Source organism: Chelonia mydas, chromosome 8 (assembly GCF_015237465.2).
Source record: "Chelonia mydas isolate rCheMyd1 chromosome 8, rCheMyd1.pri.v2, whole genome shotgun sequence".
NCBI lineage: Eukaryota > Metazoa > Chordata > Testudines > Cheloniidae > Chelonia > Chelonia mydas.
The window spans coordinates 40,586,812-40,598,852 of record NC_057854.1 but is presented as its reverse complement, the minus strand read 5'-3'; the positions used below and the strand labels follow the sequence as shown (position 1 = coordinate 40,598,852).

General features: G+C 50.8%; 1 protein-coding gene across 12 annotated transcripts in view; it reads right to left on the bottom strand.

Moving 5' to 3' along the window:
* Positions 1–12,041, bottom strand: part of ATF6 (activating transcription factor 6) — a 386,674-nt gene that overhangs the window by 205,061 nt on the left and 169,572 nt on the right. For all 12 annotated transcript variants that reach the window (XM_037907733.2, XM_043552969.1, XM_043552971.1 and 9 more), the window contains one exon: positions 2,909–2,973. In XM_037907733.2, the coding sequence (XP_037763661.1) occupies positions 2,909–2,973 (65 nt within the window). The remainder of the gene's footprint in view (positions 1–2,908; positions 2,974–12,041) is intronic.

The following is a 12,041-nucleotide window of genomic DNA, read 5'->3' as shown; positions in this document are numbered from 1 at the left end:
TGCACTTGTCCTTCTTGAACCTCATCAGATTTCTTTTGGCTCAATCCTCTAATTTGTCTAGGACCCTCTGTATCCTATCCCTACCCTCCAGCGTATCTACCTCTCCTCCCAGTTTAGTGTCATCTGCAAACTTGCTGACGGTGCAATTCACACCATTCTCCAGATCATTAATGAAGATATTGAACAAAACTGGCCCCAGGACTCACCCTTGGGGCACTCCGCTTGATACCGGCTGCCAACTAGACATGGAGCCATTGATCACTACCCGTTGAGCCTGACAATCTAGCCAGCTTTCTATCCACCTTATTGTCCGTTCATCCAGCACATACTTCTTTAACTTGCTGGCAAGAACACTGTGGGAGACCGTGTCAAAAGCTTTGCTAAAGTCAAGGAACAACACGTTCACTGCTTTCCCCTCATTCACAGAGCCAGTTATCTCGTCATAGAAGGCAATTAGATTAGTCAGGCATGACTTGCCCTTGGTGAATCCATGCTGACTGTTCCTGATCACTTTCCTCTCCTCTAAGTGCTTCAGAATTGATTCCTTGAGGACCTGCTCCATGATTTTTCCAGGCACTGCGGTGAGGCTGACTTGCCTGTAGTTCCCAGAATCCTCCTTCTTCCCTTTTTTAAAGATGGGCACTACATTAGCCTTTTTCCAGTCGTCCGGGACCTCCCCCGATCGCCATGAGTTTTCAAAGATAATGGCAGATGGCTCTGCAATCACATCTGCCAGCTACTTTAGCACTCTCAGATGCAGCGCATCCGGCCCCATGGACTTGTGCTCATTCAGCTTTTCTAAATAGTCCCGAACCACTTCTTTCTCCACAGAGGGCTGGTCACCTCCTCCCCACGCTGTGCTGCCCAGTGCAGCAGTCTGGGAGCTGACCTTGTTCGTGAAGACAGAGGCAAAAAAACCATTGAGTACATGAGCTTTTTCCACATCCTCTGTCACTAGGTTGCCTCCCTCATTCAGTAAGGGGCCCACACTTTCCTTGACTTTCTTCTTGTTGCTAACATACCTGAAGAAACCCTTCTTGTTACTCTTAACATCTCTTGCTAGCTGCAACTCCAGGTGTGATTTGGCCTTCCTGATTTCACTCCTGCTTGCCAGAGCAATATTTTTATACTCTTCCCTGGTCATTTGGCCAATCTTTCACTTCTTGTAAGCTTCTTTTTTGTGTTTAGGATCAGCAAGGATTTCACTGTTAAGCCAAGCTGGTCGCCTGCCATATTTACTATTCTTGCTACACATCGGGATGGTTTGTCCCTGTAACCTCAATAAGGATTCTTTAAAATACAGCCAGCTCTCCTGGATTCCTTTCCCTCTCATGTTATTCTCCGAGGGGATCCTGCCCATCAGTTCCCTGAGGTTGTCAAAGTCTGCTTTTCTGAAGTCCAGGGTCTGTATTCTGCTGCTCTCCTTTCTTCTCTGTGTCAGGATCCTGAACTCGACCATCTCATGATCACTGCCTCCTAGGTTCCCGCCCACTTTTGCTTCCCCTACTAATTCTTCCCGGTTTGTGAGCAGCAGGTCAAGAAGAGCTCTGCCCCCAGTTGGTTCCTCCAGCACTTGCACCAGGAAATTGTCCCCTACACTTTCCATGTGCCATGGTACCAGAAAAAGAAGCTAACAAGCTGATTGGTGAAGAGTAGACTTGGGTGACATATAGAGTGCTTTTAACTTGTAATCAGGTCTACTGTGAATATAGGTAGTTTGGGGGCCTATTTAGGGAACACACCTTCTGTGTAAGGTGAACTGTGAGAAACACCTGCCCAGAAGGATCGGTAATATAGTAACCCTTTCTTTCCTATGGTGCACTGTTGTTTGCTTTTAGCAACAAAATTGGCTAAGTTTGCTTATTTGGCCTCGTGAACATTTTTCATAACAAAACACAAGTGTAGTCAGTCATTTGGCTATACTTTTAATCAATAAGCCTGATATGAGTTCTAGAGACTTTGCCTGCTCAGACTCAAGGCTCTGAGATAAGGGCCTTATTAACTGGGTGAAGCTGTTCCTTCCCTGACCTAAGGAAAAGGGAGAAAGCCTGCCTGCTTCCTACAATCAGAAACTCTGCTGGCTTGATTTGGTTTGGAGGCCTTCTTAAAAAGGACACATTTTCTTTCTTTTTTTTTTTTTGCAGTGTTGTAGCCGTATTGGTCCCAGGATATTAGAGAGACAAGGTGGGTGAGATATTATCTTTTTGGTCCAATAAAACATGTTTTCTTTTTGTCAGTTTGGTTTTGGTCTCACTGTTTGGATCCTGTAAAGGAGAAGACATTGAAAACTCCCCTTCCTCCAAAGGCGAGTGGGCAGGGAAGATCAGTAGAAGATAACAGAGCTATTTGTCTGTTTTAGGTTTTCTTGGCCCTAGCATAGAAGCCTTCTCTCCTGTGTTGAGAGTTCCTGGAATGCTCTCAAGGAGAAGAAACCCTTCCCTTATTGGAGCTACTACACTTTGTAGCCTTCTTGAGCACTTGAATATTCTCGGAGAGCCCTCCAGGCATCTTCCTAGCTTGGGGCCTGGATTGATGAATGGACTTCTCACCGAGACCGGCCCTATGCTTTTTTCTGAAGGTTCTCTATTCTTAGGAGGGGACTCAGTGGAGCGAGAGGAGGACTCAAAGAGTCATTGATAGAAACTCTAGAGGAAAAGGAGAAAGTAGAGCCATAACATGAGGGTCTCTCCAACTTAAACACCCCACAGAGTGAACAGAAAGATTCAAATACACTAGTTTAATAAGGGTCAGTAGTTTTGCCAATAGATGTAGAGGGAGTCTGAGGCAAATTATGAGAGCCAAATGGGGTATTCAGAGGTGGGTGAGAGAACAGGTAAGTGTAAGGTAATAACCAAACAGAATATCTAAACACCACTAATCCAGATGGACAGGATTTGTCCTACTTTACCTGATGCTGGGGTCTGTGTTTGGCATGGCCATCAGCTGAGAATCTGCTTTCTCCCCTGTAGAGCTCTGAAAAGGGAAAAATAAATCACATCACACAAAAGGGAAATCAACAAACAGGCTCACTGAATTCAACACTAAACTGTACATGAAACCAGGTCACCAACAAATTGTGAGTATGGATTACCTTGCAGCACAAATCTGAGACAGGTGATCACAGATTCAAGTCCAACAGCAGGGTTTATGTCCAAGTCTGACAATAAGGCTATAAATTACTTAGGAGGAAGGGGAGGAAAATGGCTGCTTCAATTTAAGAGGTGCCATTTTGGGAAGAAGAGTTGGTAAGCCCACTGCTTTCTGTCAGTCGCAGGTGGCTATCCACGGTAAAACGTAAAGCTCAAGGGAATTTTAACAAATATAGTGAATAAAGCATGACACCCTGACTAATGTTCCCTCGCCTCATAAAACAGATACTAATGTTGAAGGTCTGTGTGCAAGCTACTGTGAACACATGACCGCTGCAGTGTTCCGTAGCAGCTACTCCATTAGCAGTATCTAATTAGATGCCTCAAGAACGAAAGACCCTGTATAGGAGCCAAAAACGTTTCCACTGCAGAATGGTTTAACTGCTGCAAAAATAGCCAACACAACATTCTAATTGAAAATAACACTATACAAAAATCAATATGGTCCCTATTAAATGGATCAAATACTACTAACTGATAGATCTCAGGGCCGCCGGAGCCATATGCTGCCCAGCCCACAGAAAAGTTGCCAGGACTGCCGCAGGCCTTCTACCCTGACGACTTGGGGAGGGCCCTTTACAGACTCAGGTACAACCCGAGGGGGAGTTGGGAAGTGGCCCAGGGGCAGCCGACCCTAGTCTGGCTGCAGCACCACCTGAGCTTATGTCAGCATGTTGTGGTCAGAATCCCCGCTGACTCCGTGGCACACCACTCTTCCACTATTAGGGTCCTGGGCAAGGACGTAATGGAGTGGGTGTGCCTGCGTCCCCCCTGCCACCCCTAACTCTGGGGTGGTAGTCTCCCCTCTCTCGGGCAAGAGGCCAGAGCTTGTCGGCCATCCACAAGAGACAGACTGCCTGAACCCATTGCTGCTCGGCCCTGAACACAGGCCTGAGTCATAGACCTGCATTGCCCCACCCTGACTGAGGGCCCAGGGCTACCTAATTGCAGTTGCTCAGCCCTGACCACAGGCCCAAGCTATAGACTCATTACCCTGTCCTTACTAAGGGCCTGGGCTACCCTGACTGTGTCTGTTGCTCACCCCCCTGAACACAGACCGAAGCTATAGATTCTTGTTGCCCCACTAATCCCCCATGGTAGACATAGTGAGGCAGCGTGGCCTCCCATGGACCCGGAGAGGGAGGAACCCCGCCGCTAAGCCACTACAAGCTGGTGTAAACTGATGTGGACACATTGTCTTAAACGGAGCTATGCCAATTGTCACCACCTTAGGATCTGGCCCTTCATTATTACTGGGGAAACATCAGTGAGTTGGGGTGTTTCCAGAGGGGTCCTGTTTGAATTAGTTCTCAACGCTATGCTGCTCAATTTTTTTATCAATGCTCTGGAATAAAGAATAAACTTATTGCTGATAAAGTTCGCAGATGACACAGAGCTTGGTGAGGTGGTAAATAATGACAGCAACAGGTCACTGAGAGATTATGACCTTGATTGCTTGGTAAGTCAGGCCCAAACAAACAAAACATGTTTTGACACAGCCAAATGCAAGGTCACACACGTAGGAACGAGGAAAAGACGGTAACCTTTTGTAACTGTTGTTCAAGATGTGTTGCTCATCTACATTCCATTGTAGGTGTGTGTGCTCGCCACATGCACCAGAACCAGAAGTTTTTCCCTCAGTGGTATCCGTAGGGGACCGGCTCTGGCACCCTCTGGAGTGGCGCACATATGTGCTGGTATAAGGGGCACTGCCAGCCCCCTCCTCTTCAGTTCCTTCTTGACGGAACTCTGACAGAGGGGAAGGAGGGTGGGTCATGGAATGGACATGAGCAACACATCTCGAAGAACAACAGTTATGAAAGGTAGCCGACTTTTCTTCTTCAAGTGCTTGCTCATGTCCATTCTATTGTAGGTGACTCCCAAGCAGTACCTACGGAGGCAGGTAGGAGTTCATGGACACGGCTCTGCCAAAGCCAGCATCATCTTGGGCCTGCTGGGTGATGGCATAGTGCAGGGGTGGCCAACCTGAGCCTGAAAAGGAGCCAGAATTTACCAATGTACATTGCCAAAGAGCCACAGTAATATGTCAGCAGACCCCTATCAGCTTTCCCACTCCCCCCAGCTCCCAGTGCCTCCCACCCACCGGCAGCCCTGGTGATCAGCACCTCCCGCTCCATCCCCACACCTCCCAGTCAACTGTTTTGTGGCATGCAGGAGGCTCTGGGGGGGAGGGGGAGGAGCGAGGGCACGGCAGGCTCAGGGGAGGGCATGGGAAGGGGTGGAGTGGGGGCAGGGCCCATGGCAGAGCCAGGAGTTGAGCAGTGAGCACCTCCCGGCATATTGGAAAGTTGGCACCTGTAGCTCCAGCCCTGGAGTCAGTGCCTAAACAAGGAGCCGCATATTAACTTCTGAAGAGCCGCATGTGGCTCCGGATCCACAGGTTGGCGACCCCTGGCATAGTGCGTCGTGAACGTGTGTACCAGTGACCACGTCATGGCTCTACAGATGTCCTGGATAGCCCTTGGGGAATGAGCCTTCACTATCAGTGAAGGCACAGCCTGCACTATCTCATAGCAAGTACGGATGAAGATGGTGATCCAAGCCAAAATCCTCTAAGAAGACACTGGGAGGTCCTTCATCCTGTCAGCCGCTGCAATGAAGAGTTGAGTAGATCTGTGGAAGGGCTTGGTGCGCTCCAGGTAGAAAGCCATGGCATGCCTGACGTCTAGGGTGTGCAGACGCCTCTCCTCGTTGGACGTGTGAGGCTTTGGACAGAACACAGAGAGGAAGATATCCTGGTTGACATGGAATTGCAACACCACTTTCAGCAGGAAGGCCGGATGGGGATGCAGTTGGACCTTATCCTTATAGAACACCGGGTACAGGGGCTCTGAGGTGAGGGCTTTAATCTCAGAGACTCACCTCACCATGGTAGTAGCTAGAAGGAATGCAACTTTCCATGACAGGTGTGAAAGGGAGCAGGAAGCGAGAAGTTTGAAGGGAGGGCCAGTGAGTCTGGAGAGGACTAGGTTGAGATCCCACTGGGGAATTGGGTCCCAAATCAGCGGAAAAAGTCTTTCAAGGCCTTTCAGGAACTGAACATTACCTTGTGTGAGAATATAGCTCTACCCCGGGACATGAGGGTGGAAGGCTGATATGGCCGCTAAGGCTGATATGGCTTTGATCAATGAACATAAAAGGCCCTGGTGCTTTAAGTGAAGCAGGTAATCTAGGATGGATTGTAGAGACGACTGGATCGGAGAGATATTCCGCTCCAACGCCCATCAGGAGAAGCGCTTCCACTTTGCCAGGTACATCGCCCTGGTAGAGGGCTTTCTGCTCTCCAAGAGGACCTGCTGCACCTGACTAGAGCAGGCTTGTTCCTCGGGCTTCAGCCACTCAGCAACCACACTGTGAGGTAGAGAGAGGCGAGGTTTGGGTAATTGTCCGTGATCCTGAGAGAGCAGGTCCAGGCAGCTGGGAAGTGTCCACAGGGCTCCCACTGCTAAGTCCATGAGCGTGCTGAACCAATGCTGGTGCAGCCAAACTGCGATCATAATGACTTGTGCCTTGTCCCTCTTGATCTTCAGTGGGACTAGTGGGAAGGCATACATCAGGTTGCCTGACCACAACAGGACGAAGGCATTGGATAGTAAGCCATTGTCAAGACCTTGCAGAGAGCATAACTGGTGACATTTTCTGTTTTGTCTGGTGGCGAACAGGTCCACTGGGGGAGTTCCCCACTTCTGGAAGAGCATACTAACGACCTCCGAGTGGAGGGACCACTCATAGTGAGAGAAAAAGGACCTGCTGAGGCAATCCACCAGCATGTTCCTGATGCCGGGGAGGTGTGAGACTTCCAGGCAGATAGCATGTGGGATAGAAGTCCCACAGCCGATGGGCTTCCAGACAAAGGGCCAATGATTGAGCTCCTCCCTGTCTGCTGACATAGAACATGGAGGCTGTGTTGTCTGTCAACACCTGCACCACACAACTGGACAGATGGGGAAGGAACACTTCACAAGCCAGGCGGATGGGCCTGAGCTCTCTGACGTTTATGCGCAGTGACAGCTCCTCTCGAGACCATAGCCCCTGAGTTTTGAGTGTACCAAGGTGCGCTCCTCAACCAAGGTCAGAGGTATCCAAAATCAGGGACACTGTGGGCCATGGATTCACAAACAGCACACCTTCCAACACCGGATTTGGGTTGGACCACCACTGCAGGGAGGTGAGTACCCGTGGCGGGATCATGAGAAGTTTGTCCAGGTGATGTCTGGCCGGGGAGTAGACCGATGCCAGCCACATCTGGAGAGGTCAGAGGTGAAGTCTCACGTGCTGGACAATGTAAGTTTATGCAACCATGTGCCCTAGTAGCCTGAGGCAGTCTCGGGCTGTGGTAAGTGGGTGGGCGGTGACCTGGGTTATCAGATCTGACATTGCCCTGAACCAGGCCTCTGGCAGGAATGCTCTGGCTCAGCTAGAGTCGAGTACCGTTCCGATAAATTCTGTCCTCTGCATTGGTACCAATGTTGATTTCTGTTCGTTTATCAACAGGCCCAGTGCTTGACAGGTGGCTCGCAGCATTGTGACTCGGCGTTGGACATGGTCCCTTGAGCAACCCTTGATGAGCCTGTTGTTGAGGAACAGGTAGATCTGGATACCCCGACATCTGAGGTAGGCTGAGACTACCACCATGCACTTCGTAAATACCCTTGGTGTCATAGCTAGGCCAAATGGGAGCAATGTGAATTGGTAGTGGGTGTTCCCAACTACGAATCGTCAGAACCTTCTGTGGCAGTGAAATATCGAAATATGAAAGTAAGCAACTTTCAGATCGAGGACGGTGAAGCACTATCCCAGATCCAGGGAGAGAATGATGGAGGCCAGGGAGACCACGTGGAACTTCAATTTCTTGAGATACTTGTTGAGGTTTCACAGGTGAAGGATGGGGCGTAGGCCCCCCCTTGGCCTTTCAAATAAAAAAATAGTGGGATCAGTGGGACTAGTGGGAAGGCATACATCAGGTTGCCTGACCATGATAGGAGGAAGACATTCGACAGTGAACCATTGTCGAGAGCTTGCAGAGAGCAGAACTGGTCACAAATGCTGTGGAACTTCCTCCACGGTTCCCACCCACAGAAGACCTTGCACCTCCTGAGCAAGCAGATGCTCATGAGAAGGGTCCCTGAAGAGGGATGGGGAGGGGAGGTGGGAGGGAGGTATAGAGAGGAAATGGAGGGTATACCCCCCCGCCACAGTGCTGACCATTCATTGGTCTGATGTTAAAGAAGCCCAAGCAGTGAGGTGGGGCAATAAACCTGTCATAAATATAAAGGGAAGGGTAAACCCTTTTAAAATCCCTCCTGGCCAGAGGAAAAATCCTCTCACTTGTAAAGGGTTAAGAAGCTAAAGGTAACCTCGCTGGCACCTGACCAAAATGACCAATGAGGAGACAAGATACTTTCAAAACCTGGGAGGAGGCAGAAAAACAAAGGGTCTGGGTCTGTCTGTATGATGCTTTTGCTGGGGACAGAACAGGAATGGAGTCTTAGAACTTAGTAAGTAATCTAGCTAGGTATGTGTTAGATTATGATTTGTTTAAATGGCTGAGAAAATAGCTGTGCTGAATAGAATGAATATTCCTGTCTGTGTGTCTTTTTTGTAACTTAAGGTTTTGCCTAGAGGGATTCTCTACGTTTTGAATCTAATTACCCTGTAAGGTATTCACCATCCTGATTTTACAGAGATGATTCTTTTCTTTTTACTTCTATTAAAAGTCTTCTTGTAAGGAAACTGAATGGTTTTTCATTGTTCTCAGATCCAAGTGTTTCGGTCTGTGGTCACCTATGCAAATTGGTGAGGATTTTTACCAAACCTTCCCCAGGAAGTGGGGTGCAAGGGTTAGGAGGATTTTGGGGGGAAAGACATGTCCAAACTCCGTTTTGTCAGGAACCCAGATAAAGTTTGGTGGTGGCAGTGGAAATCCAAGGGCAAAGGGTAAAATAATTCGTACCTTGGGGAAGTTTTAACCTAAGCTGGTAAAAGTAAGCCTAGGAGGTTTTCATGCAGGTCCCCACATCTGTACCCTAGAGTTCAGAGTGGGGAAGGAACCTTGACAAAACTGTTGGAAAACAAAAGGGGTGTTGGATCCAGGATACAGACTGGGAGGTCACCTTCGAGTGCACCCTTCAAAATGCCTGTTTGTTACCCGGCTGGTGGCGGGTAGGGCTCAAGTGAGCCGAGGAGGCCGGCAGTTGGCCCTTTCGGAGCTTATAGCCCTTGCCCTTTTTGCGGAAGGGCTCTGATTGGGATTTGCTCATGAATCTGGGTCTGCTGCGGTTTGAATCGCTTCCTTGTGGGCGCTGGCATGTAAAGGTTCAGGGAGCGCAAAGTAGCCCAAGAATCTTTCAGGACAGGTAATCTGTTGTCTGTTTACTCTGAAAATAGTGCCAGGCCATCAAAGGGGAGGTCCTGGATCAACTGCTGAAACTCCACCAACAGCCCAGATGATTGCAGCCAAGACTCTCTCCTCATGGAAATGGCCAAAGCCATGGTCCTGGCTGTGGAGTCCACCATATCCAAGGCTACTTGGAGGGCTGCCCTCGCCACTGTCTTGCCCTCTTCAAGAAGAGCCAGGAACAAGAAGAGCCAGGCAGCAAATCCACAAACCTGGCCTTAGACTGCGAGATGTTACAGTCATAGCAGCCAAGTAGGGCCTGGTGATTGGCCACTCTCAACTGGAGGCTGGCAGTTGAATAAATTTTTCTGCCAAAGCGATCGAGCCTCTTCACCTCTTTGTTCTTAGGGGGTCAAGCCCAGCTGTCCCTGTCTGTCGTGCTCATTGGCCACAGATACGACAGCGAGCTTGGGGAAGGGTGGGTCTTAAGATATTCAAAGCCTGTGGCCAGGACATAACACTTCCCCTCCACCTGCTTGGAGGAGGGAGTTTGCCACAAGGCCTTGATCAGTTTCACCACTCCCTCGTGGATGGGCAAGGCCGTCTTAGATGGGGCGGCCGCATGGGCGGCATGTGAACCACCAGCTGGGGGAGGCTAGCCCCCAGCCCCACCCCTTCCGCATGAGGCCCTGCTTCTTCCGCTCCCTGCCAGAGCCCAGAGCCTCAGTGAAGTCCAGTGGTTAGAGCGCTCATCTAGGATGTGGGGGACCCAGTGTTCAAGTTTCTTATTCTGAATTATCTGCAGTGTTGTTGTAGCTGTGTTGGTCATAGGACATGAGAGAGGCAAGGTGAGTAAGATAATATCTCTTACTGAACCAACTTCCATTGGTGCGAGGACAAGGTGAGCTGAAGAAGAGCTGTGTTGAGCTTGAAAGCTTGTCTCTTTCACCAATAGAAATTGATCCAGTAAAAGATATTAACTCACCCACCTTGTCTCTCTCTCTGATTCTGAATGAGGATCTCAAACCTGGGTCTCCCACCGTGGCTGCCAGCCCCTGCCCCAGGCTTGCCCTCCCCCACAGCCCCAGAGCACCAGGAGGGTGGGCTGTATGGCCCCAGCCCCTCCTCTCTCCCCGCCCCTAGCCCCAGAGCACCAGGAGGGTGGGCGGCGTGGCCTCAGCCTTTGAGCAGTGGGAGGGCAGGCTGCGTGGCCCCAGCCCAAGCCAGAGCACCACACAAGGGGAGCCACAGAGGGGGTGTCTGGGGGCAGTGCATGGGTGGGGCCACTCCTGGCTGTATGGGGAGGCACATGGGCGGCTGCACTCAACATGTGAAACGGGGTGTCGGAGGGTTCCAACACTTTTTCAGCCTCTAGTCCCAGGTTCGCGGCCACCCTTTTAAGTAGCTCTTGGTGAGCTTTTATATCATCCTGGGGAACAGTGAAGGAAGGCCCCGCTGCCGCCTCATCAGGTGTAGAGGATGAGAAGGCAGGCTCAGGCAAGTCAGTCAACTCCGTTTCCCCCGCCAGGGGAGCCTCGGCTGAGGCTGGCTGCTCTTGGGGACCCTACTCTGATTCCTCCTCTGAGTCAGGGGGCGAGCAAGAGACTGTTGCCGACTGCTGCTCAGATGTCCCTGACACTGACGGGTGCACATGCTCCAACATCTGAGAAAACCCCCAAGAGAGGTGCCACAGAGCCTGCCACTAGCTCTGAGGCCTTGCACTCACTGGCAGTGCCAGCCGTAATCCCGATGCTCCTGGCGGGTGACCTTGGCCCACAGGAAATGCGCCTTCCTCGCTGTCCGAGCTTGAGGAAGAAACTTGTTTCAGGGACCCGGGCAGCACAGCTGCCACCAGCCTGCCCGTTCCATGCTGGCTGTCCCCATGTTCCTCTTTTGGGGACTGGTGCCAGGATGTCGGCGCTCAGTGCCGTGTCTTCAGCGACAGCGACGATAACCTGGCGATCGACGCCTCACGCTCCGACAGCAGTGCCACTCCGTTGACCTGGAATGGGAACAGGAGCAGGGAGACATGAGTCTTGACTCCGGAGACTGGCGATGGGCCTCTGGAGACCTGTATCGATGATCCGCAGATTGGTGATGAGACTCCAGAGACCAACGCTGCGACTCAAGGGATCAGTGCCGCAAGTCCAGAGAGCAACACAAACGCTCAAGGTACCGGTGCCAGGCCTTTGGGGACTGGCGATGCACCTCTGTGGGTCTGCGCTAGACAGCTGGTGATCAACGCGGGGATCCTGGAGAGCAATACCTAAAGTCCAGGGAGCGGAGCCAGAACTCTGGCAGGTAAGCCAACTCCTATCGGAGGGCTGATGGTGCTGCTCTGAAGACCATTGGCAGGATGCAGCCTGCAGTGGGGAGTGGTGTTGTAAAGACGGGGACACCTGAAAGAGTCCCTAGGTGGGTTTGCCCCTAAAATGAACAGTCTCATTGGCCAGTGAGGAAGGGACAATATGCCCTTAGTGGCCTGGTATGCCTCCGGTGTGGAAGGCACTGCTAGAAGCTCCTGCCACTTCCTG